The 27,872-nt window shown below is 45.7% G+C and overlaps 1 protein-coding gene across 9 annotated transcripts in view; it reads right to left on the bottom strand.

The window, feature by feature from the left end:
* Window positions 1-27,872, bottom strand: part of Scalloped (TEA domain transcription factor 1 homolog scalloped) — a 118,291-nt gene that overhangs the window by 7,887 nt on the left and 82,532 nt on the right. For 8 of the 9 annotated variants that reach the window (XM_076789544.1, XM_076789543.1, XM_076789545.1 and 5 more), the window contains 2 exons: window positions 5,735-5,865; window positions 1,826-1,981 (listed from right to left, as the gene is read on the bottom strand). In XM_076789544.1, the coding sequence (XP_076645659.1) occupies window positions 1,826-1,981; window positions 5,735-5,865 (287 nt within the window). The remainder of the gene's footprint in view (window positions 1-1,825; window positions 1,982-5,734; window positions 5,866-27,872) is intronic. The other variant, XM_076789551.1, reaches the window with a different exon arrangement.

Genomic DNA, 27,872 nt, shown 5'->3' with positions numbered 1-27,872 from the left:
TTCGCAACGTCTAACCATGTCGATAGTACACACATACATATATGAATAGGGTCGACGATACACGGTATTGCCTCTGTACGTATACATAATCGCACATCGTCGATCTCCCTACGCCTTTGTCGCGCGACAAAATCGACGACAGAAAGAGAGCGCGATACCGTAGCGAGCCAAGTCGGTAAGAAAGATCCCTGAAATCGTGTCCACTGCTCTCCACGAAACGGTGCGACAACAAGGAGGAAATACCGCGTACGCGCGCGTGTTTGTGTGCGTGTGTATGTGTAGGTAGGTAGGTACATGTATGTGCCCAGGTGATACGCATGTAAAAAGATAGAGCAACGGACAAATTGAACAATACACAACAAGGGCCCCCAAGGGCGTAACAGCAGAGAGCAAAGGGTTGCCGGACGGCAACCGTCGTCGGGATGGTTAGTTTTTGTCAAAGAAGCTTCCGCGGTGGACGTTGTACAGTGTAGATGCAGGCGATGTACGGTTTCTTTGAAATACCATCGAAGAAACCACAATATTCGAGACGGATCGATTAACAGTTTCGTGGTTCTCGATCACGCGAAAGACAAAGGATCGTTCTTCGTCGTCGTACACATTCGAGTCGAACGACATTCGTTTGACCGTTTGAAAGATCGTTGCATCTACACTGCGTTTGATCCTCGTCAGAAATAGTAAATGAAACGTAGATAGTCGGAGTCGGAGTAGGTGAAACGAGTTGTCGGAGCCCTTTGGCGCTCTCCGGACAAAAATGATCGGCAACGCGACGAGTTCGTTCACGGCGCCGAGTCGCGTCGCGTCGCGTCGCGTCGCGCCGGGATCAACGTGCTCGAGTCGGGTCGATTAACGCGAAGAGCACGGTGTGCACTCTGATCGAGCGACGAAAGCAAAAGTTTCGATAAACTTTCGATCGTCGATCTGGTCGAAGCGCGAACGGAAATTGGGTCAGTCGACAAACCACACGACAGAGATCGCCGTACGCAAGCGGATTAAGACGGTTGCAGGGCGAAGCGGTTAGAAAAACAGAGACGAGTTTGACAGAAGAAGCCAACCGACGACGAATACAACGGTCAGAGTATGCATCTTCAAGACGACGAGACACCGTTCTTCTCGACGATCGAGCATACTGGATCGTTCGCGAATAACCACGTAACGCGTATACGATACATCGGAACGGTTAGCTAGCTATCGATCTCCCAACGACACGCGTGTTACCGGGCCCAAAGCGCGAACGTGCCAATTGTATTTGTCCCGACTTCGATGCCTGTTAGTTATTCTTATTAAGTACTTTTTTCGACGCGGCTCGATAGCATGCAATCAAATCGCGACGCAATCAAACGAACCGGTAGAACCGTGCTCGAACAAAAGGGTTAGACAGACCGACGGATAAACGGATCGACTGATCGGCGGATCAACGGATCAACTAGACGAGGTTAGAGCAAGTTTCTCGAAAATCACTGTGAATCCAAGTATGTATCCTGTTTTCGGCGTGCAAGTACTTTTCTGGCTCGTTAAAGTATCGGGATCTTTCTCTCTCTCTCTCTCTTTCTCTCTTTCTCTCTTAACCGACTACCGTGTCTCGTCGTCTCGTCGTCTCGCCCCAAAGCTCGTGGCTCCTTTCAAAAGTATCGCAGTCCGACAAAAAAGAAAACAAAAGAATAGAAAAGGAAAATGTGACGAAGAAGAAAAAGAAGAAGAAGAGGAAGAAGAAGAAGAAGAAGAAGAAGAAGAAGTAGAAGAAGAGGAAGAAAAAGAAAAAGAAAAAGTAACAGAAAAAGAAACAGAAAATCGTTCCAAGGGGTTTCTCGTGATCGGGACTTACCGCTCCGGGATAGGAGCCAGGGGTGGAAGCGTGAAGGGCAAGGGGCCCCACGAGGGCAGGGGGCATCTTGTTGTGTATCGCACTCCCAGCTGATACTATCTGGGCACTCGACATGCTCGACATTGTCTGGAGCGCCTTCTCCTTGGCGGCATGATCCTAACAAATCGTCAAACCGATTACAACTTACAACGCATCGCCAAGTCGCGTCGCGTCGCGTCGCGTAGCGTCGTCGGCCAATAAGAAGATTTGGAAAATAGGAGAAGCGTGGTTCGAAGGCAGCGCGTTAACTGTACGCTACTTAAAACTTTCCAACGAATCGTTCCTGTTAGCCCACGCGACATTCGACTCGGACCGATAAAATCAAATCGATAAACCATTTCTCATCGGTGCATAATTTCGTTATCGCCACTGGATTCTCCCTACCCGATGTCGGGGTGTTTTAGCTTGACCGTGGTTGATGTCATCGATCGCTATCGGGAAAACGGCAATGCAGTTGATTGCAGAAACAAGCCCGGTTTTGGGTCGCGAAATTCGCGGGAATTTTGTGCTTTTATCGGAAAGCCGTCGTTTTAATCAGAGACCCCCAGACCGAAAATCGCTGACGAGGCGAACGAGGGGTTCGTTCGTGTGATATACGGGAAATTGGCGTGTCCCTCCCCTCTATACTCCCCCCTCGCCCCATCATCCCTCTACCCCCTACACACCCGCAATCGAATCCACGTTCGCGTCCACACCCGCGCCTCGCTACAGAGCTTTTCAATTTCGTTCATAAATCCGTAATGGGAGAGCCATTACAAGCTCCGCCGTTCGGAATGAAGCGTGTCCGCGCAACAATACCAACGGTAAAGGCTTCCGTTCCGGTTTTCGGTAGTCGCGCGCCTATCGAAAAATTTCAAATTTACATGCGGCAACAAATAGTTTTGACCGTCACCTTTCGACACACCGTCTACGTATTCGCGAACGAAACACGTATTACCGAGCCAAATCGTTTAGCTTTTTCTCAACTCCCTTCCGGTCGGCTCCGACGGCTCGAATCAAAAATTCTCTTCCGGCAACGAGCATGTGTACCTACTCGTCGAAGAGTAACGTATCGTCACCCGTGCTCCAAACAAGATAGACGCGTGTAGTGGGGGACAGATACGATTCCAAAGTCGAGGTAACACCGTTATCCCGTTTATGTTTTCACGGTTAGATCGAATCGTAAATTTCGTGCAAATACGCAACACAACGCAACGCAACGCAACGCGGAGAATCCTCCGTCGCGATGCTCGAAATGAAAATGGCCCGAGGAGGGTGTACGCGACCGCCGCGCACGCTGTTCTCGCGTAGGTGCGTAGACGCGTAGATGCGTTGGTGTGCAGGGGGATACACGCTCGCTTTAGCTTGTTGCCTCCCTCGCGTTCTGTTTGCGTGTGGTACGCGGTTTTATTTCGCTCGCGGCGTGATTTAATAGAAGGAAAGCGCGCGGGCGAATTTTCGATTTTAAAAAACGATTATCACGGTATCGAGCTGCACGCGAAAAAATCCATTCAATTCCGCGGGACCGTTGTTCGGAGCGTGCACCGCAGCTGAATTCGCAGTGGAAAATCAATTCGGTTAATTGAGAGGGAGCCAGCTCTCTTCCTTTTTCCCTCGACCTCCCTCGACCTCCCTCTCTCGTCTCTCTCGTCTCTCTCGACTCGCCCGTCCCTCCCGCCTCTCCCGCCTCATCCTCCCTTTCGTTTTTTCTTGTTTTAATTTCCGCGTCTCTTGTTCTCTTTGTCTCGCCGGGTATCGTTGTCCTCGTCGGCTGCAGCCCCTCATCGTGCAAATACACGCGAGGAATGCAGGATTGGCTGGGTAACGGGCTGGACATGTTTATCGACATTCTGAAACGCCGCGCCGGTTGGCCGTTTTTCGGTATCGTCGGTTATCGAGCTACGTTTACACCGCAACAATCAATTACACCGTAACGTTTGGCAGGATTATTCCGGAAATTGATTGCGCGGCCGCGATCTTCAAAGAATGCGCTCCCGGGAAAAATGACGCGTTTCGATTAACCTCTCGTTACCGATGCGATCGCGAACCGTTTTGCCTGTTGTTACCGCGCTGCCACGGTTGTCGTTCGAATCGTTGTCACCGTTGTCGTCCGGTCGCCGATCCAACGAGCAGCGTGAAAAATGCTCGGGCGTCGAGTCGCGCGTACGCCTCTAACGCGTCAAATGAAACGCGTTCAATGGAAAAATGCGATTGGAAATTCAAGAGCAAAAATGACTATGACCGTCGGAAAACTAGGAGCGGGCAGTGCAACTCGCCGACGTGGTTTTCGTCGGCTCGCGAAACTTTGATACCGCGCGCCGCTCCGCTCCGGGTCCGCGAAAATATACGGCCGTGATACGGTTCGCCGCGAATGGTCTCTAGTGGCAGTAACCGCGCGTAGAAATTAAGTAAGGCGCGACCACAGGAAACGTAAACAGCATGCCTAAAAATTCTTTTCTCTCGTAACACTATTATATTATAGCCACCGCTGCCGCGCCGTATAGCAGAGCTACCTATAAGGGGGGATCGGGAGAACGCTTGCCGCTTGCCGCTTACCGCTTAGCGTGCGTCAAACCCGGAAACCAGAAAATTACGTCACGCTGTAGACTGTTCGTATATCGGGACCCAAAGTCCGAGCCCGCGGCTCGGTGCCCGGAGCTCGGAGCTGGGGTTGGTTGGTTCTCCTCCGAATAATGGCACGCGGGAGACACGGAGGATGCTCGGGGTCACACTGCGGTAGCGGATGCAGCCGGTGAAATTGCACTCGGTGATATTCGCGAAGGTGCAACAACGCGACACCGATCTTTCTCGTTGCAGGTTTATCGGGAGCCAACTTCGAATAGAAAATAGGAAACCCGTTGATACGCCGGCGATCGAACGAAATAGAATCGCGACCGTTTCGATCGCGTTCATTTGTACGAAATGTTCCGACTCTCCGACCACGCATCTATATTGCGCGCGCGCTCGTGTTTCTATAAACAATGCACCCCTGTTTTCTATCCTCCTCTGTTCCGAATCGTATCGGCGAATGGAAGCGTCGAGTGCACCGCACTGTGATTTATTAACAGCCGCGCAATTGTTCCCAAATCGCTTTAATAATTCAGCTGTTGATTAAACGGGCCCGAGTTCATTTTTACGCCTGATTTATTGCGTTACGAGCCACTCTGCGTCGCTTTTGATCGAACGAATTCTCTGCATTGACAATTAATTCCTGCCCGGTTCGATCCGATTCATCAGAATCGAGTCGAGGATAACTTTCAAGGATAAAGGATATCGACAGATAGAAATGGGGAAAGAATCATCGTGCAACTTCGAGTTACGCTCGGTTCTATCGCAAAACGAGGTAAAAGACGTTCCTGCCGAACGGGAAAGTCTAGTTTTCGCGCGTGTAGCAGCAGGGCTTATCGATTTCGAGAGGAAACGTTGCCATATTACGAATACGTTAGGAATACATATGTGCATAACATGTCGGGCTAAATATTATACGATGCGTCCGTCGAATCGACGACACCAAATTCTAATCTAGAAAGAACGGATCAAATTGGGAAGCAACGTCGGGCGAACGATTATCCGTTTACCAATAAATTCAATATTTTGTCAAGTTGAAACAATTTCCGAAATACCTTGAACGCATAGGTATGCGCCTACTGCATATAGGTTCGGCTACAGGTATAGACTATTAGAGTATAGATACGGCGGGCGTACAGGCTTGCGCATGTAATTAGAAAATCTGTTCCGATACGTTCGACGCGTATTAAAAGTTCGATCGTTGTCTGTCGAGAAGTAGGTACTGTTAAATGCGGAAAAAAAAGGGATATACAGGTATATGTGTATGTATGTACTCGTGTCCAATAAGGAGAGCGAACGAGAGAAAAGTCTTTGGATACTCACCACTTTGAGTTTCGCCTGTATTTCACGGAGTTTTCTCCTGGCGAGGACTTGTATGTGCGAAGAGACCTGCTTTCGCGTTCTCGTTTTGCCCGTCCTCAACTTGATGTAACGAGCGATCAACTCGTTTCGACCTGCAACGACAAAGAGAGAACGCGCGCGATTAAATTACGAATAGACAATCACAGAATTTGGTTGAAACAGAATCTATGGTGGCCCCTGTATCCGCATCCGCATGCGTATACGCATCCATATCCGCATCCGTGTAACACGGTATCGCGATATCGTGCGTATACATACTCGTAGGTATGTACAATACAGGGTGTCCCGTAACTGGTGGTACAACCGAGTAGGGGATGATTCTATATGAAAAACTGAGTCGAAAATATAGAATAAAATTTTTTGATACAAGGCTGTGTTTTTGAGAAAAATGAGTTTGAAAATTTGTCTAGTGCGCCTGCAGCTCAACGGGATTCGAAGAACGCTAATTTTTCAACAGGATGGAGCACCACCGCACTACAGTTGCGAAGTAAGACGTTTTTTAAGTGAAAATTATCAGTGCTGGATCGGTCGCGGTGGCAGAGTTCCTTGGGCGCCACGATCTCCGGATTTGTCACCGTTAGATTTTTATTTGCGGGGTCAGGTGAAATCGATTGTGTATCGTGATGACGTAACGAGCATCGAACAATTACAACAAAAAATTGTGATAGCGCCTGAACACTCAAAGCAACATAATAATTGCACATTACAAGAGGTTCGAAGGAATTTAATACGAAGAGCACAATTATGTCTACAACAACGTGGACAGCACTTCCAGCAATTTATGAATTAAACGAATTCCTCAAAGGTAATTCTAACATTGTAACCTGGACCTTCGATTTATTCGATGTATACAAACCTCGAAAACCTTTGCGAAAACAGGTTGAGGTAACTCAGAATAAAGTCCGTTGAGCCGCAAGTAAGCCGAGTGCACGCGCACTAAACAATTTGTCAAAATCATTTTTCTCGAAAACAAAGCCTTGTACCAAAAAATTTTATTCTATATTTTCCGTGCTCGGTTGTACCACCAGTTACGGGACACCCTGTATATCGAAGAACGTTCCGATTCGGAAAACTCTGCAGGTTGGTTACCGATATCGATGCTCGAACTACGGTAAGGAGCAAAACTGAACACACATACGACGTTTTAACAAAAATAATTTTTTATTCAATATTTGCATGTAGAATACAAAAGAAACAAAATACTTGGTATTATCTACAATCTTTTGGCTTATCAAAACAAACTTAACATTTGTGATATTATTATTATTTCGCTTCATACGATTTTTTTTCGCGTAGTCGGTTTTGCACCGCAACTAATTTTGAGTAAACATTTCAGATTTTCGTACACTTAATATTTCGTCCATGAACCTTTAACCTTGGTAATTGCCTGAATACTTTTAGGCATACTTATCACTACATTTTCGCAATATTCTGGTGTAATAGAATACCACTGTTCCTGCACTCTTTGCCACAAATCAGTTATCGTTGTTGGGGGAGCACTATATTTATTCTGTAACTTCATTTTTAAGTATGCCCAGACATTTTCAATCGGGTTTATGTCTGGACTTTGAGCAGGCCATTCCATGGTTGGAAATGGTTGAGTTTGCAGCCAATTGTTTACGCTCTTCGCATAATGCCCAGGAGCGTTGTCATGTTGGAATACATCACACTCTGGTACCGGCATTTTTTCAATTGTTTCCAGTAAATTTTTTTCTAAGATATCCTTATACGTATACTGGTTCACCGTACCTTCTATTCGATGTAGTGAACGTACACCGTACGCCGTAATTCACCCCCACACCATAAGTGAACCACCACCAAATTTTATTGTTTGCTTCACATGACGCTGTAAAAGAGGTTCGTCTTGCTTCTTCGAACACCAAGAACGTCCATCCGATGAAATTCGATTGATTTTAGATTCGTCGGAAAAAATTACTTTCTTCCATTGCTCTATATTCCAGCTTAAATATTTTCTTGCAAAACTCAGACGGGCCTTGACATTCTTTTTTTTGATAGAGCAGGTTTTCTTTTCTTCTCAATTGCTGTAAAATTGGCTTCTTTTAATGCCCTTCGAGCCGTCCACCTACTAATTTTCTTTCCAACATCGCTTTCGAATAACTTTGCAGCCATTGATGCCGTCGTTGTAATTTCTGAAGCAATGTATCTCGTCAATCTTCTCTTCTCCTGACAAGATAATAATTTTAGACGGCCTCCTAAAGATGCAGGGACTTTACTACAGTATTTTTTCCGTATCTTATGTACAACTCCCTGACTGACGGCAAATTTTCTAGCAATTGCTCGCGTTGATAAACCCGATTTTAATTGGAAAATGATATTATTCTTCATATCTTTAGATAATGGCTTCATGATGTTATATTGATGCGTGTTGACGCATGAACAACGATAAACTAATAACTACTGCACTCCTGGTCGTGGCATTGACCGTGATGGACTACCAAGTTGTTTACAAAATCGGTGTTTACCGACTACACGAACAAAAAATTGTATGAAGCGAAATAATAATAATATCACAAATATTAAGTTTGTTTTGAAAAGCCAAAAGATTGTAGATAATACCAAGTATTTTATTTCTTTTGTATTCTACATACAAATACTGAATAAAAAATTATTTTTGTTAAAATGTCGTATGTGTGTTCGGTTTCGCTCCTTACTGTATACACGGTACCAGAACCGATTCTCGTCTAATCGTACGCCCATAGGTACAGTGACTCCCATAAATATTCGGACACTAGGTATAACTAACTTTATGATTTAATAATTCGTTTGTTGATAATGCAATCGCCCTGGAAATTGTTTCTAGCAATAAAACATTTATTAAGGATGATAAGCATATATAATTTATTTGAAAAATATACATACGTTTCATAATAAAAATTATTAAACGAAATAATGGACCATTTGTGGGTCACAAAAATATTCGGACACGTATTATATTTCTCTGGCAATCGCCTTCTAGGGACGCGATATTCCAAGAACGAGAAAACGTTTGTTTACAAACAGAATCTCGTGGACCATTAGATGTCCATGCCACCTCACTACTGTCAGTAGTTAACGCGAATTCGTTCAAAATGGGTCGCAAAGGATAGAATACGAGTTTCGATGTGCGACAGCTTGTAATTTTTCATCGAGAAAAAGGAAAAACCTATCGCGAAATTAGTGCAATGCTTCGTATAAGTAAGAGTACTGCTGCAGATACCTGTCGACGATTTTATATTGAGAATCGCATTGATTCTATTCCGCAAACTGGAATACCAAGTCTCTTATGCACGAGGGAGAAAAGCAAAATTATTCGGAAAGTGAAAAAAAAATCCGCGCTTAAGTGCTCCAAAACTAGTTAGTGAGCTATTAGGAGAAAGCTCCAAAAATGTTTCAGCCGAAACAGTTCGGCGAGTGCTGAGGCAAGCTGGTTACAATGGAAGAGTAGCTAGAAAGAAACCATTTATCAACGAAAAGAATAGGAATAAACGAAAAACCTTTGCAAGAGAGCTAATTTCTAAGGATGAGACATGGTGGAAGGATGTCATATTTGCTGATGAAAGCAAATTCAATCTGTACAATTCCGACGGAAGAACTATGGTGTGGCGGAAAGCGAATAAAGAGTTTAATTTTGAAAATACAAGAGGTACAGTGAAACACGGCGGAGGCAGCGTAATGGTCTGGGGTTGCATTTCGTCATATGGAGTCGGTAACCTAGTGTTTATTGACGGTATCATGGAGAAAAATCATTATTTAAATATACTCAAAAATAATTTAATTCAAAGTGCTGAAAAAATGGGACTTAATAATACTTTTGAGTTTTACCAAGACAACGACCCCAAGCACAAGTCACGTATTGTGCAAGAATTTTTATTATACCGCTGCCCCAAAATTCTTCATTCGCCGCCCCAATCACCGGACCTTAATCCTATCGAGAATTTGAGGGATGAATTGGATAGAAAAATTTGAAAAACCCCAATTACATCGATAGCTGAATTAAAACAAAGACTTGCAACTGAGTGGTCGAATATATAACTGTTGAATATTTAAAAAAAATTACAAACAATATGCCAAACAGGTTAAGACATGTTCTTAAACAAAATGGTTATGCCACGAAGTATTAAACAAATTTTGTAATGCTAAATTACATTATCTAAATTGAAAAATTAATATTGTCCGAATATTTTTGTGAGCCAAAAATGGTACATCATTTCTCTTACTAATTTTTATTATGGAATTTATGTATATTTTTCAAATAAATTATCTATGTTTATCAACATTAATAAATCTTTTATTGCTAGAAACAATTCCCGGGACGATTGCTTTATTAACAAAGGAATTATCAAGTCGTAAAGTTAGTTATAGCTAGTGTCCGAATATTTTTGGGAGTCACTGTAAGTAAGTACGCGTAAAGGTCAAAGACCGCGTAGAAGCGTGCTCGAGTCGCGGCAATGAGCTTGAACAGAACACGCCGTTGGCATCGAGTGTTTTCCTATGCGTGAACGAAAACAAACGAGATCTACGATTTTTCGGGGACAATAGCCGACGGACACGGAGATGGCAATGGCGATGCCACGAGAATTGAAACATGCCTCGTATCCCGTACGAGTTGCTTCGCTAGACGAGAAACAGACTGATCGGGTTCAAATAAACTCGCGATACGGTCGCAAACAGTCCTCGAGCATCTCTTCGAAACAACCGATAAATTATTACAAATTGCATAGCATGACGCCGAGTGGAGCAGAACGGAGAAACACTTCGCGATGAGACTTTGCAGAGCCGCGCGGTAACGCGATATCAAATATCTTTCTGCCTCGCGTTCCGATTCCGTTTCCGATTCCGATTCGGCGTGGCCAAATTCGTCGCCAGTTTTTCCGTTATTCGGAGCGGCTAAAAACGCGGAACGTTTCCCCGTTGAACGAGTCGACCGCGGACAGAAGTCTTTTGTCCAAAAATTCTGTTTGGCGCAATGCACACACACACCCCCACCCCTCCCGCTTTCGCCAGTTCGCTTCACACCAACGCTGGAAAGCCACGGTAAGGGGTTCGCGATCGTAATTAAATCGAGTCCCCGGAATAAGCGAGTAGGATTACCTCGACGCACAGGTAACCGGGAGGATGGGAACGATAACGAGCGTGATAAATTGAAACGAGCTAAAGACTCGGCAGGCCTCGGTGGTAGGCTGAGAAGAGGGTGGAAAAAAAACGACGAAACGACGATAAAAAGAGGGCAGGAGACAGCATGCGTACGCGGTATAGAGTACAGAGTACAGAGTACAAGGTACAGGGTACAGGTGCATCCGTGAAAGGAGAAACGAAGATGCTTTCACTGCGGCGGTTCGCGGTTCGCGTTTCGCGGTTACGCCGACATAAAATACCCCGGCTGAATTTCAAGAGGGGTAGAAAGGGGTGGAAAGCGCGCACGTGCATACGAACACGAATTAATTCGAGTGCACGGTGCATTCAGTTTTCGAGGGCCGATGAAAACGCGCGCGAGGGTCTTCCCTCGACAATGAGCACGTTCCATTTGCACGCTCGGCCGATTTTTTATTTAACGCTGTTTTTTCATAATGGGTATCGGACGACCAGCCGAATTCACCGGCGTTTTCCACCGTTCGCAGAATGTACAATGATGTTATTGCAGTCTATCGAACCGTGCGAAACGTCGACAAAAAAAAATTCGCTGGATCCCATCCCTCGCCTCGCCTCGCCTCGCCTCGCCTCGCCTCGCCTCGCCTCGCCTCGCGGAAACATAAACCAGCGATTCAATGATTTCACGTATTTCGATCGACCGTTTTGTATGGAGATTTCAATCGCGTTGGCCTCGCGTTTTGCCAGAACACCTTTTTTTTTAGGGGTGCCGCGTTATTACGAGGCAAATTGAGTGCCCTCCGGCGAATGTGCTTTGACAACTTATTTTCACCTACATAGATAGGCACAGGCGGAACGGAAACGAAGATACGCTTCCGTTCTCTCTGTAAACCAGTGTTTTCGATGCGCCTATCGACGCTCGCGCGTGCTCTTTCTTATTCCAAAATACATCGGTTTTTTTTTCTATTTTATTGAAGCACTTTAGACCCTTAAATGGGTCCATTTCGCTTTACAATGTGGTATTACAATTTAACAGGTTGGTATTACAATATTGCAAGATGTAATTATGATTTAAAAAGATAATTTACAATCTCTGGAATACAACTGAATGTAACTGCAAGCCTTAATATTACGTTCCGCTATGAACATGTCAATGTTTAGGGGTAATCGGTAGCCCATTTTACCTAAAGATTTCAAAAGTTTGAGCCCTTGGACGTCATAGTTTTCGCACTGCCATATGACGTGGTTTAAAGTTTCGTCATTTTGACCACAGCTACACGTACCGTCAGAAATTATGCTTACGAGCGCCAACGAAGCGGTGAATGATAGTGATCCGTCCGTATCCTACTGACCGTACTAATAAAACACCTCTCAAGTCTTTTATGGGAGAACCAGGGTAGGGAACTGACGCGGAAAAAGTTTTGGAAATAATTTTTGCCCTTAAATAGCCCCTGCCTCTTGATTATTTCAATAGATTTCTCTTTGGCCTGTTTTTTTATATGTTTCATATAAATCTGTGAACGGAACTTTCGGAAAATTGAGGGAGGTCGAAGAAGTAGCCAACTTGGCTGCCTTGTCCGCGTCCTCATCACCCTGAATACCAGAGTGCGATGGGACCCAGAATAATTTGACGTAGTTGCTATGTTCATATCTAATAAAAAGGTTATATTTCCTTTTTATTTCAAAGATCTGTGAATTGGTCTTAATGTTAACTATGGGGGATTGTAAAGCCAACAGACAACTAAGAGAATCCGAAAAGATATGAAAACTGTGGTTATCGTGTTCTAATACAATATCGAAGACATCGCTTAGAGCTAGACATTCGGCAGTGTAGACAGAAGCGAGAGGATTTATAGAACGCGTTATTGTCAAGTCAAGCTCCGGACATATGCAGGCTGAACCAACACAATTGGCTCCAGTAATTTCACTGCCATCGGTATATATCGTGTAGCAGTTTGTGTTTTCGCATACCTCGTTGGAAATGACCGACGAGTTATTGGTGTCTTTAGCTATAAGACCCAGTGAAGTATCAAAGGGTATAGTTACATCGGTTCCTACGGTGTTTCCACTAAAATCGCGTCGCTCTGCCAAGGGTTCGGATACCGATACCCACACCTACATACTACCTGTACATACCTACAACTGTAACTATCCCTTCGGTTAAATATCAAGAATTTCGGGGAAAATATAAGATATAATATCTTGGATCGCGGCTGTGCATCCTGATTCCGGTTACCACAGCATCGTAAACGTTTCATGTCGCTCGGCTCCGAGTTTACGGGTGCGGTTTTAAATTCCGAACGACTGTGAAATCTAAGCAACGATAACGCGCCACATGGAATACCATTTACCCGATTCGATCGACCGGAAATCAATCGATCGTTCTACACGGACATGCCTTTTCTTTCTGTTCTCTTTTTTCTTGTTTCTTTTTTTTTTTTTGCCCATCTGCCAGATTATAGTACTCCCGACGGGATATCTCCCCTGTCGTTACGAGATTTCATCGACGTCGAACATTCTTCTCGCGGTGAACCGTTTCCTGTTACACGCCTACTTCAAGTCTTTAAGCGAGATCATTGAAAGATCGTTAAATTCAACGATCAACTAAACCCTTCCCGTTTCGGCCTACGACAATATTTTTCCCGCTGACATCGGCGCCCATGCCGCAAGGTTTGCTGAACGAGACTGAACCGAACAAACACGCACGAACACGTGTATCTCAAAACGGATCGTCCAATTGTTAGGACATCGAAAGATGCTACGAACTGCTCGAAGCGCTCGAAGTTTAAACTTCGAGTATGATCCACGCTCGTCTTGGACAAGACTTGCGTAAAGCCTCGAGGAACGTTCAGTTTGGTCGATTTGGCCTGGCCGAGGGTGGCGGGGGTGCGATGAGCGAACGGCGAACGACAAACACGAAACAGCTCGCTGTACGTCGCGACGCGCGACGCAGAGTAGAATGGAGCGGTGCGGAGCGGTGCGGAGCGGTGCGGAGCGGTGCGGAGCGGTGCGGAGCGGAGCAGAATGGCACGGAATTGCGAGATCCGTAGAGGAGGAGCTGGTAAAGGAGGTAAAGGAGCGGTTCGAGGGAAGGCGAGATAGAGGGGTGTGACGAGGGAGGAAAAAGGTAGGACGGGGGGGTACAGAGAACTCTGAAGCATCGGGAGGAAAATATTCGAGATTCCAGGCGAACCGCGTGATGACTCAATTTCGCAAGGACCGTTAAATGGCCCGCTATGAACCACGCGCCGGTACTGGTCGCGTTCCTTCTCTGTTTTTGAAGGCCGAACATTCTTCGAAGGGGGTGGTTGGTTCCGCCGACTTAGATACGCCGGGAAAATACTGTTATAAAGGATCCATTCTCGGCGGTTTATTTACCTAGCTCTGCTCGACAGAGAGATGCTCGACGCTAGAACTTTCTTGGACGAAATTCGATCGACCCGCGTCCCGTTTACAGCCGTACAGCCTACAGCGTACAGCGTACGTCCCTCCTTTTCACAACGTATATATTTTAGACGACGGATTTCTCTAACGCCGGCCGCGTTGCGCGAAACGGAGGCTCCGGAGGGAGAGAGAAAACGCTCTTCGTGCTCGTTACTTCGAGTTCGAGATCATAATGGCCCTTCTTGTTAAATTGAGCATCAGCCAAGTGATTTACGTTGATTGCTCGACGCGACGCGCATCCACTGCCCTCACCCTTCCGTCTCCTTCTCCTTCTCCTATCTCCCTCTCTCTTCCTCTCCCCCTCTAGTCCTCTACCACCGCGAATCCCATCTTCTTCCTTGTTTTCCTACCGTTACCACCCTCTGCCTCTCGCTCCCTCTCTCTCTCTCTCTCTCTCTCTCTCGCTTTCTCGATTGCTCTTCTTACGAGCGTATCCCCCTTGGTACAACGCGCAACTTTCCTCACCAGGGTACGCGCGGTATATCGATCGTTGATCTTTTTCACGGCAGCTCCATTCTTCCATAGCGATCGGTCTTCGTTTCGATCCGAGTCGAGTCGAGTCGAATCGCCAGGGACATACTCCGCACCCCGATCTTCATGGTTCCGTTGCACCCTCTAAACCTGCTTTTATTTCTTTCCATTAGTTCGATTTCCTTTGCTCTGTTCCTTTTTCGAATCGCCGAACGCCGCCGTAGGACACCGCGTTATTTTTATGCGGCACCGGTCGTCGGAGACTCGTGCCTCCAACGAAAATAGAAACGAAATCGATGGATCGGACAACCGTCCACGCGACTCTCACAAATCCGATACGAACGATCGAGTTCGAGATCAACGGAATCGGTGGCGAATCGATTTAAACGCGTTCTCGGTGCGACTTCGAACCGTTTAGACGGCCGAGACAGCGTCGTCGAAACGGTAGCTCGGCTTACGGAGTAATAAGCGGGACAAGGGTATACTTTAAGAGTAATTAATTAGAACGGTCTGCTACGAGCATTCTTGGCAATCCGCGTTCAATTAGTCGCTCCTCCGGGAGAACCACCGAGTGCATAGCCCCGTGTACATACTGCCGAAGGTACACGGATCAACGATCTTGGTGCTTGGTCGACGTTGACGGAAGGGATCGCTTTTGACGCGTCGAGGATCCACCGTTGCAGCGGTCCTCCGGATATTCTAGACTTTACCGGCAAGTACCGTCGTTGATCGATGCTTCGCAAACAGTGCCCTGTGCCGGTCCTTCAAGTCTCGAAGTGCGTTTAAGCTCGTTTAGTCGATTAGTAATCGTCGAGCAATGCGATCGAATCAAGGGATACTCGAGTGGTGAAGCCGCCCTCTCTCTCTCTCTCTCTCTCTCTCTCTCCCGTCGTCGCCGTCGTCACCCAACTCCAAAGTTATACATAATCTCAATTCCTTATCTATCGAAATCCATCGGTATTCGATTTTTTAATTCAATCGCTCGATGCCCCATTGATTCATCGACCGAATTATAAAATCTAAAGCGATAGAATAGATCCAGATTTCGTGGGAAACGTTTATGAAATGGCACGCGGGTCGACGCGTTGTTTATCGCGCGACGATATATCTTTCTGTATTCGTCATTCGTATCCTGATCGGCGAGACATCGAGCGAATCGTCAGCCAATCGATCGACCGATCATCCGGTAAAATCGTTTCGGTAGGAAATACCGTGACGGTAATATAAAGGTTGGAAAGCTTCGGGACGCCGAAAGCTGGTTCGTATCGGAGCCGCTCGCTCTCCTTATGGGCGTGTATACTCGAGCGAGAAACGAGGGGAGAGAAGATAGAAGTCGATAAGTGTCCTTGCGCCAGAAGGAGGATCTTCTCGCATCTTGACACGGTCACCCCCCACCAGAACGACCTGCACAAACTCGCTCGCAAAAGCCTGGCAAACCCCTACCCGAGAGAGTCGGTCCTCTCTCTTCTCTTCTCTTCTTATCATCCCTGCGCCCGCCATTCCATCCATCTTCCTTTCTTTCCATTTTCTTCGGTGCTACGCTCTACCACCACCATCGATGCTCTACCACTACCACCCTCTCTGCTTCGCATCGTCGGGAACACCGTCGTCGTCGGCTAGCATCCACCGTCATGGCACACCATACCAGAATCCTCCGCCACCCCATCCACCCTATCCGCCATCCCACCGTTCCCGCGTTCTCGCTCCCTTTCCGGGACCCGTGCGCCAGCCCCTTCCCTCTAAAACCCGCGCCTCCACCTCGTGCTCTGTTCACTAATTGCACATTCTTCGCATAGTTTCGCCACCGTCCGCCCCTACCAACCCCCATCTACGCCAAGGACGGACGGCGAAGGGGGATTGTAAGCCCTCGACACACGACCAGCTTTGCCAGCCACGCCATCCTCGCCACCCTCGCCACCCTTTCTCTTCGCGTCTCTCTCCCTCTCGCTCGTATTCGTTCGCTCGTTCCTTTCCACCTTTCCACCTTCCAACCTTCCTCCTCACCGTTACTCTCTCTCTCTCTCTCTCTCTCTATCTCTCTCCGAGCTGTCTCTTCTTCTTCTTCCAGTGGCCTCGTATGCTCGTACCATCTGCCATGCCGTATCACCGTATCCTTCTCCCTCGTTTTACTTTCCTCTTGCCTTCGTACTCCTTGCCCTCTCTACTTTCGACCCCACCCGCCGACATATCGCCACCCTCGTTCAAGCATCCACCGTGCTTTTGTGCCGTTAACTCAGTGAGTCCACGCTTCCCAGAAATCACGCGTGTGTTCGTTGACGAGCCTCTGTGTGTTTCGTGTCGGATGTCGCCAACTCGGCCAAGCGTTCGCGTCCACGAACGCCTGGCCGAAGGACGGCAGTACGTTGCTTTGCGAAAGACTCGCGCGAGAAAAATTACGGCCGGAGCGTGCTTCTTATGGCAACGCAGCTTTCCGAGCAATTTCGTTGGCGCGTATGCGTCGGAAGCATCGAGATGTCTTTTCTGGCGGATGCTCGATAACCAAATGGATTTTTGGCCGACCATACGGGGGGATCTTGTACCGTTTCAGGAAATTCAATTTCCAGCACGCTGCTCCAGAAACGGGACTAGTCTATGGATTTTGACGGATGCGTCGCGTCGACTATTTACGACGATCCCTATCATAAATCGCAAAGTGGACACGTACAAGTTTACAGATTAGAAGAGAGAAGACAAGTTGGTACGAGTTCGAGTGGAAATCGTACGACGCGAGGAGGTACTTACTTGTACGCGTGTGCAGAATCTACGACGAACAAACGTGTCTACCACTGCGTCGGCGAGCTTTACGGAGGAAAAATTTATTTTCCGGCTACAACCATAACTTATCCGGACGAGTTTGCCATTCCGCGACCCTCCGTTCAATTTCTGATCGGCCTCTGATCGAATAACCTCTGACGAACACGACGTCGTAGATACCTTTAAGCAACACAAATTCGATTCTCGTATTTATCTTTGGCACGACAATCGTTCGCGTAGATTGCTATAATTTAGCGAAACAATTCGTTCGATTTGCTCCTTGTCGAATTTCAGTAATAATCTTTCGAAAGGTTGTTGCGAAGAAAATTAATACTTCGGAAATCGAAGTGAGGAGAGATGTCGGCGAAACCAAAGGAAATACAGGCAAACGCGTATCGCCCAGTATACAACGAGGTGAAACGTCAGAGATGGAATCAAAGACGTCTGGGGGAAGGGAGGCAGGAAGGGTGAAAGGCTGAGGAGGAAGGTTGGGGAAGAAATAGCAGCCTTACGCAAACTATGCGCTTACTCGAAAGATCGTTTCAAGGTTTACGGAAGGCGTATAATCCCGTTTATCGTCCTCGTAAATCCGAGAGTATACACTCCTTGGTTTTCGCCCTTCCTTTAGCTTCGATCATCCTTCGTGACGCGAGAGTGGTTGTCGGCTGTCGGCTGTCGGTTGCCGGTTGCCGGTCGCCGATGGCCGACTACCGGTTTAATCCCTTTTCATTTTACGTTCACCTTTTACGAGCCGTCTTACTGGACCGCTTGCACCGATCCACAGGTTTTGGAAACGAGCGAGCTAACCTCGAAGAAGCTTACACGTTCGACGGTGCTTTAGAAATTTCAATACAGTGAAAGCACCTTCGCTTTAAAGCCCTGTTATCCGAAAGCTTCGTTGCTCGAATCTTCTAATATCCTCGATGGAAATACATATGTCGTGCTCGTATTATACTTGTGTCGTGTATATATTAGGACCTTGAATAAGTTCTCGCTGTTTCTTCAAAAATGGCAATAGCAGTACCCCGTTCGTGGAATTTCGAATGGTAACACACATGCAAGGTAGTAGTGTATCTAACCTTAAATTTCAGTGTATGGTAGTTCACTTTAGTGTAAACAAAGCAATTTTTTCTTAGTTCTGAAAATGTCTACTTTTGTGCCAAATAAAGTGTATTTGCGGGGAATTTTATTGCACTACTTTATTCAAAAGAAATCTGCAGCTGAAGCACATAGAATTCTTGTTGAGACTTATGGTGACAATGCTTTGTCGGATACGACATGCAGAGACTGGTTTCGACGCTTCAAAAATAATGATTTTGAACTTGGGGATAAAGAACGTTCTGGCGCACCGAAAAATTTTGAAGACGAAAAGTTGGAGGAATTACTCGATCAAGACCGATGTCAGACGCTAGCAGAACTTGGAAAAACATTACAAGTAGATGAGTCAACCGTTTCAGAACGTTTAAAAGTTTTAGGAATGATCCAGAAGCAAGAACATTGGGTACCGTATGAATTGAAGCCGAGAGACTTCGAACGGCGTTTTCTCACGTGTGAACTACTGATTCAACGGCAGAAAAAAAAATGTTTTTTGCACCGCATCGTGACTGGCGATGAAAAGTGGATACACTACGATAATCCAAAGCGTAGAAAATCGTGGGGTAAGCCCGGCCATGCATCAACATAGTCTGCAAAACCAAATATCCATGGTTCGAAGCTTCTTCTCTGTATTTGGTGGGATCAGCAGGGTGTAATTTATTATGAGCTGCTCAAACCGAATGAGACTATCACGGGGGAGCGCTATCGACTTCAATTGATGCGTTTGAGTCGAGCCTTAAAAGAAAAACGGCCGCTATACGAGCAGAGACACGACAAAGTGATTTTGCTACATGACAACGCTCGGCCTCATGTTGCAAAACCAGTGAAAACCTACCTGGAAACGCTTCAATGGGAAGTTCTACCACACCCGCCGTATTCACCTGACATAGCCTCTTCTGATTTTCACCTATTCCGTTCGATGGCACATGGCCTAGCTGACCAGCGCTTTCATTCTTATGAAGAAGCTAAAAAATGGATCGATTCTTGGATAGCCTCAAAAGACATGTCGTTTTTCCGACGCGGAATTCATATACTGCCAGAAAGATGGGAGAAAGTGGTCGTTAGTGATGGGCAATACTTTGAATGAAATGTTTTTGTTCCTTATAATTTAAATAAAGCTTTTATTTTGTAAAAGAAACAGCGAGAACTTATTCAAGGTCCTAATATATATATCTTGTATCTATCGCCAGGGCAGGCGTTTCCACGCATTTTCTTTTTTATTCGATCGCATTTCGAACGGCAATTAAAAACGGTCGACAGCAACGTACACAGGTACCTATGTACCTACCACGACAGTCTCGAAATATCTTTCAACTCGTCTTCAACGAATCTCCAACGCATAGACGATACAGAAATCGTTCGATCCGAGCGTGCGTAGCCAACTTTAGGTTTCTCTACCGCCCCCCTACCAACCTGAGGACAGATTAACGAAAGATTGCGACTGTAAAATACGTTGCGACCTAAATTAGCATACGAAGGGTAGACGGGGGGAGAGAGCAAGAGGGATGGGGGGGGGTGGAGGAGGAGGGACGGAAGCAAAGCTCAAAGAAACAGGACAAGAAAAGCTCGGCTGGCTGGCTTACCTTCGAAAGGAGATATAAGGCAGCAGCCCATCCACCGGTTTCTGGGGATGTAAGGGGGTGCCAGGCAACTACCACGAATTAATATTCATTACCTCGTGGAACGTCAAAGCTTGCTGCTCGGGCTTGTACAAATATGAAACGACGTAGTTGCGCTAATTAAAATACCTGGCTGCTTTCTTGGCAGGAACGAAATTCTCCGCCCTCGCCCTTATTCTTTCGTTTCTATTTCGCCCAGAATCCGATGATGCCGATGCTGCCCGCTGTTCCTGCTTCTACCGCTACCGCTGCTATTGCGAAAAATGCACGGTAAAGACATTTCCATCGGACATTTCAAACGTTTCGTCTTGTTTCAACCGTGAAATCGGACGAAACGATCCTCCTCGTTGCCGTTTCCTACGATCTCCGGGTTTTGTGGTTCGGAGATTAAGACGGTGGTCGGAGTCGAAACGGTTTCCGAGTGTCTCTAAGATGAACGGCGCTACTTTTGTTCGAGGCGACAACTTTTTCACCACATCTTTGGGGAGTGCGATTGCTCCGCTCGGAAAAGCGAAAACCGATAGGTGGCAATAATAACAATAACGACAAGGATAACAACGAGAACGACGACGCACGTTCGATCCAAATCGCTGTTTCGTCGACAGCTTTTTATCACTTTCGTTTTCAGGAGAAAGGTGCTCGCGAACGCGATAAAAGCGATTCGAAGTATTTGCGGGCAAACGCGTACACGTTCCAGCAGGAAGCAACGAACGAGGCAAGACGGACCAAGAGAGAATATATATATCCGGGCAGGCACCGGGGGCACACACGCAAACGAGAAGAAGGAGAGGACACGACGAGGAGGGATGTAATAATCTGCGTCCGCATTGTCCGTCTTGCCGGCATGGCCGAGTCCTTTGACATCTCACGGAGTTTAATTAAACTCGAGCGTATAATAGCTGCCCGTCGAGAAGGCGACCCGAGGTCCAACGTCGTTGTCTGACGCCTGCTACCGCTCGCTACCGCAGTCGTTGCGCTACCGGACACGCAGCATCGCGTTCAACGTTTCGCCGGCACCTTCTCGTTGCGGTTTCTCCAAAACGTAGAAATCGTTTCGCTATAGCTGTGCTATCGCCCTTCGACGCGACGCACGGGTTTTCTAATAAAGCCTACTTTTTTTACAGCGATCGCCAGGAATAACCGTACGCTGCCGCCCACGAGTAGGCATTTCAACGTTCTCACAGCATACGTGCTTCTGGTTACGTAATAGTTGAATCGAAAGAAGCATTCTTGGGTGCGCCAAGGATCGTTTTCGACGATCGTGTTTCCACGGCTACAGTCGCCAGCGCGTATCTTGAACGTTGGAAAATCCGAAACACGCGGTTCGAACCGCGCGTCGCGATAAGTCGAGAAAGGATCGTCCCGCGTTTACAATCCTTCGAGGATAGTTTCTCGTCTCGATCTTTTTGCGACTCGTTTCGCGTTCTTTGAACCTGAACGTCGAAGACTCCCCGAAGAAGAATCCACGGTACCGTGTCAATGCTCATAATTTCACGCTTCGACGACGTCGCGGCATCGGATTATTGGATCGGATATCAAGGAAGGAAGTCTCCCGGCAATCGTTGTCCCTCGCCCGAGAAGACCGGGATGGACCTCCCTGCGATAGAACCTAGGCCCTGGGGAACCATCGCCGTCACCGTCGCCCCGTCACCGCTATCGACCATTGCCTCGCGACACGATGAAAGACCGACCGAAATTGCACGTGGAACAGTACCTGCGAACCTTCTCAACCCTCGACATTTTTGTCGGCGAGTTCCTTTTTCTGCTCAATTTCTACGAAACGGCAACGCTTGTTCGTGCTAGGTACAATCTCTCACGCGTGTTCTCCGTTTCGAAAATGGGTATTCGACGTCTGGCTGGCGACGCTGGATAAAGATGAAAACGGAAAGAAGAGTAGATGCAGAGTAGAGCGATCGCGTTTATTCGAGCATTCCAATTCGCGTAAATTGGTACCTTTTCCCTTGACGACGGCCCTCGAGCGTTTTCCAAGTTGCACGGATTCGTTTGAATTGCGAGGGAAAGCGTCGCCGAGGTGGCCGAGGTGGCTGAGACGGTCTCCTTCCGCCGGTCAATAACTGGACACTGGCTTCCTTCTCCACCCCTCGCACAACCTCGTACCATACCACACTTTCGCGGTCCCTCCCTCGTCGCGCAACTTCTCTGCCATTTTCCTTTTTCGTTTGAGAAAAGTGCAACGCACCGGAATACAATGCCGCCGTACAATACGTCGCGTCGGTCGTCGTCGTCGTCACCGTTCGCACGACGGTACTATCGTTGACGATCGACCGAATCGATGGATTCGATTTTGGAAGGTTGTCGCGTATCGACGCAACAACCGGGATAGTTTATTCGGGCGTAATACTCGTGGAGCGTTCGATACCGATTTTTAATCGATTCCTGTTGAGTGGAACACGCGTACCTGCATCGGCAAACGAAAGGCAAACGTGGCATGACCCACGATCGGTAATGATCGGATGGGCCCGTGAGCGAACGATATTATTCGTTTAAACACGTCCCGAGGCGATGCTCGCTCGAGTTCAAACGACTCGACGCGACGCGACGCGACGCGACGGTCTACTCGGTGTCTAGTAGCTGCGACGACTCGCACGATCGCGCAACTTTTTAGCAAACCAGCCGTGAAATTATTCGAAACTTCTACTTCACTTTATTACAGTTTACTTTTGCTTCCCTTTACTTTTCCTTTACCTCGCGACGCTCTGTTCTACTCTGTTCTACTCTGCTTTACTTGATTAAACTCTACTATCCATCGCTTTGCTTCACTTTACTTTAGGTATGTTACTTTGATTTGCTTTGCCACGCCGCACAGTGGGCAATTTGGACGAAATCGGATTCAAAATCAAGGAACTTTCGATAGGAATGAGGTAGAGCGATGAAATTTTTTTTAAATGAAAGCTGAAACTTAGTACAATATGGGAAAAATAGAGAGATTGTGGTCCGAACGTTTTTTAACCTCGAGAAAATTCGTTAAACTTGCACAATTTCAAGAAAATTATGGTTTTTCCAATACCACGCACGGAAAAATTTTTTTTTTAACATGCTATACATCATTTCCCATAGATTTTTTCACGCTGATTTCAAATCTGGTCTCAAAATTTGTCTACGACCTCAGGATTTTGCAAAAAATAGATTTTTGTGACGAAAAACTAATGAAGTCATTTTTTCATTGAAATGATGGGATGGTAATAATCTCTCTAATTTTCCCATATTTTACAAAGGTTCAGCTTTCATTTAAAAAAAATTTCATCGTTCTACCTCATTCCTATCGAAAGTTCTTTGATTTTGAATCCGATTTCGTCCAAATTGATCACTGTATGCCGCGTGCCGCACAATGCGCACAATGGGTTATTACAGTTGTATAAAACATGAATAATTATTAATTTTTTACAACATTTAGTTGGTTTTTGTTAATTAAACAATATATTTTAAGTGATTTATAATTAAATATAAAATACAACGAAGTTAGTAATGGACCTATGTAACGCAGAATGATTTAACAAGTACTAGATATTATCGAAGAAGACGTCATTTTTAATTGTGGACAAAAAGAATGTAATTTTGGAAAAATTATAGTAAACGTTACTTTCTGGAGATTCGGACATATTCGAACGGGAAAGAATTATTCTTTGGTTTAGTATAAGCTTATATTGTTTATACCAATTTGTTTAGATTAATCTAAAAATTTGTATTTCCTATTTAAACTTTTCATAATTTTATTATTAAGTTGTTATAACGTTTTCACGTGTAAAGTAATAACGTAACAAATAAAACACTAACAATAATCACAGTAATTATAACGATAACAATAAAACAACAACAACAATAAAAATAACGAAATTGAAAGATATAAGAAAAGCGCAAGGGAGATGTACACTGCACGCTGATCGCTCTGAGACTGAAGAAACAAATTTTCATACGAAGAAATTTCGGAGGAAAACTCGGGGATCTTATCATTGTTTATTCCTTCAATGTACAATGAATGAGACCAATGCATAGGTTTCAACGAGTAGACTAATGAAACCGCTAAGTGGCAACGGCAATCGGCATCGGCTGCGTTCGAAACGCCCGGCCCGAGCTATGATTGTCACGAGCGTGTACGTAAAACGACGTAACCTCATTGTAAAAATTAGTATAGTTACGCAACGTTGCGCAAGCCAATTTCGGTACTAAAATGAAGTAGAGAATCTCTACTTTATTTATATGTACAAATCATCGCGCGGGGCGACGTGGGGCATATACTAATTCATTAACGAAGAGTAGTAACATGGGCGTTTCTGTGGAAAAATAAGTACCGTCTTTGACACTTAATTTACAAAAATAGAGGGATGTTATCGATAATTTGGAATTACTAAAGTGAAAATACACGTTTTGAGATGTTATATCCATCATATATAGGAAATTTAAACACTCCTTAGTACATTTTAACATATTTCTAGCGCGTATGGAAATGTGCCCATTCATTTATAGTTTAGGTGTTAATTTTTTAGGTGAAGTTTACACGCTCTGTAAACATACAACAAAAGAATGTTACGTTTTAATATTCAAGGGTTTTAATACGTGGTTATTTTAGATTATATTAGCACAGTTAGTTTTTGTTGATTCGAAAGTTACTTTTGTCCAGCTAAAAAGGCCATTCGTCACACTGTGCGCCGCTGCTATTCTTCGGCGTTGCGTTATCCGATCAATATATCCGTTAACGATCAAAGAGTCAACGGAAGCGATCTGCGAGAAATGCGCGAGAGACGATACTCGAATAGTCGATAGAGGCTCGTTCCGAAAACCTTCCTAGACCATAGCTGCGGACTTTTTCCTTTGTAGTAGGTATTAGGGCTGTTACTTTTCCGAAGCTTCGACCTTCGAAGGTGATGAAAATCGAACCTTCGAAACTTCGAACCTTCGATTCATTTCCAGTTAACGGATAAAACGAATAAATTTTCATAATTTGTTTCTATATTCACCATCTGAATTATTTCAATAATTTATTGTTAAGATAATATATTTATTATTTGAATTATCATTTCGATAGTTCACTGATGAAATAATTGTTTAAATAAATAAATTGTTACCATTTGTTTCTATATTCATTATTTGAATTGTTATTTCAATTATTTATTGTTAAAATAATGGTTTAAATGAATAAATTTTCAAATTTTGTTTCTACATACATTATGTGAATTATTTCAATATTTCATTGTTAAAATAATTATTTAAAGAATGTACAAGTATGTACATAATGAATATAGAAACACATTTCTATAGATTATACAAATTTCCGTAGATTATACATTTTTATACTCTATAGAAATGTATTCCTATATTAATTATGTAAATACGTGTACATTGTCTAAACAGTTATTTGAACAATAAATTATTGAAATAATTCAAATAATGAATATAGAAACATATTGTGAAAATTTATTCAAGTTTCGAAGGATCGAAGGTTCGAAGCTTCGAACCTTCGATCCTTCGATTTTCATCACCTTCGAATTTTCTGCAATCGAAGCTTCGATATTCGAAGCTTCGAAGCTTCGAAATCTTCGACCTTCGAAGCAAAGTAACAGCCCTAGTAGGTATGTATACACCGGCAAGAAGTTAAACGCGCTCGTCCTTCGAGTTTTTGGATCGAGGGATGCGATTGCGAGAACGAGAAGCGACGTAAGATCGATCCGAACGTTTGAAAGACGGGAAAAACGGTCAGCGACAGCAGCGAGAACGGCGCGACGCGGCGTCCGCGTCCACCGATTGGAAGCAGGAGGATAACGAGGCGCGAAAATCGCTTAACGCGATTGGCCATCGATCCTAGGGGAAACTTATCTTGCCCGTTGCTCACTCGCCGAGCCAATAAAGGTTCCTTCGGCCTTTCCTCAGGATTAAATATCTCGGGGCAATTTACCTCCCGCTACGGTCCCTGCTACGGCCGCGCGCCTTGGCCCTCTCCTTCTTCCTCTTGCTCTCGTCTTGCTCTCACGTTTCGCTCGTCTTTTTCCATCGAAACGTCGACGCCCACACCGTGATTTCTCCGCGAAAGACCGATCGTTTCCACGACGATAGAGCCGAGCGGATAAAAGAGAAGCGGTTCTAGCAACGAGAATCTGTTCCCTTCGTGAAACGTTATCGCGCGTTAACCTTTTTTTATTCGTCCTCCGTCCCGGTATTCGCGATTCGTTCTTTTCGCCCGTTTGGTTGATCGACCGAACGGTAGGAAGCTCTTGGAAGCTGTTATTCGATTTCTATCGAGCGATACAGAAAAACATGATCTCGAAACTAGTCGAGGAAGACCGAGCAGCCCCGACTCTGCTAAGCAAGAGCAACGAGCGAAAACCAACGACCGACCATCGTTGTGGTAAAAGTCTAGTTCAATGAACACGGACATTTGCTCTAAGGATTTGACTGACTGACTCGGTTTCCATCGCCCTGTCTACTCATACTTCTCTCTGTCCTTTCTGAAAGGGAAAAATCTCTTTCAAATAATGCTGGTGTCCTCCAGACCATACGCACATGGGGCTCTTCCGGTCGCGGACGACCGCTGCCCTCTCGTCGAAGGTCCTTCGGCACTCCACGATTTATGGTACCCGTGTGCAGCTATTGAGACTGTGACTAACTCGAACTAAAATCATGCTAGGGTCTGAAACCAAACAGTTCTCTCGAAAATAGCTTTGTCTAGTCGCGTATACCATAAATCGTGTTCCGCAGTTTTCTAACTTTCTCTAGCCCCTACAATCGTAATTATCATCTTACTCGAAAAAGATTCTACAGGACGATCCGCGAACAGAGATGTTGGTCCACGAGGACCATACGTATCTTTCGAGGCGTGGCATTATTGCCTCGGGGTAGAGAGCTTACGGGGCGGCGCGGCGGTTAATGGCGGTGAGTACAGCGGTACCCGTGTGGTCTGGTAACAGGCAATATCTGTTCGGTCACGTAGACTGACCTCGGCATCGAGCAATAACGATGGACGTTTCTACCGTCGCGTCGCGCGGCTTGTGTCGCGACGCGTCGCAACGCGTACCCGCCATACCCCTAACCTTAACCGTAACCGTTCTCCCGTTGATCGCAAAGAGTCCTGTTACCGGTACGTGTAGGTGAAACGCTTCTCCGCATCCGGACCAGCCTTTTCAGCCTCAGCGAAATCGCACGGAATCGTACTGTTATGCCGCAGGAAGGGGTAGATGAAGAGTATCCTCGAATAAACTCCAAACTCTTCCAGCACAACTTAGGTTTATTTGGGAATAGGTCGCCAAGCAAGAATACAAGCGATTTTTGTACACGACGAATAACTTTGTAACAAACGAGTCGACTGACGGGCTACTTGTAGCTTCTTCTCTGTCTCTCTCCGCGCCCTTTCGCAGGGCCTTATATAAGAGTACAACTATGGAAGTTTGGTGGGGATGGATGACACTAGCCCTTAGAGATAGGGAATGACGTGGAGGTCGGAGTTTTCGCAGGGTTGGACTTTAACATGAAATCTCTGTACCGGTGAGTAATTTTGCCTTAGTCTAGTAGATGAGAAAGCCCGTGAGTTCTGACTCATCTATTTGTCTGACTTATCTATAGAGAATAGATAAGTCCGGTAGTCTCGCATAACAGTACGACGGACTTCCAATGGTGCA

The sequence above is a fragment of the Halictus rubicundus genome, chromosome 6 (genome assembly GCF_050948215.1).
Source record: "Halictus rubicundus isolate RS-2024b chromosome 6, iyHalRubi1_principal, whole genome shotgun sequence".
In the NCBI taxonomy this organism is placed as follows: domain Eukaryota; kingdom Metazoa; phylum Arthropoda; class Insecta; order Hymenoptera; family Halictidae; genus Halictus; species Halictus rubicundus.
This window is presented reverse-complemented; position numbering and strand designations above follow the sequence as displayed.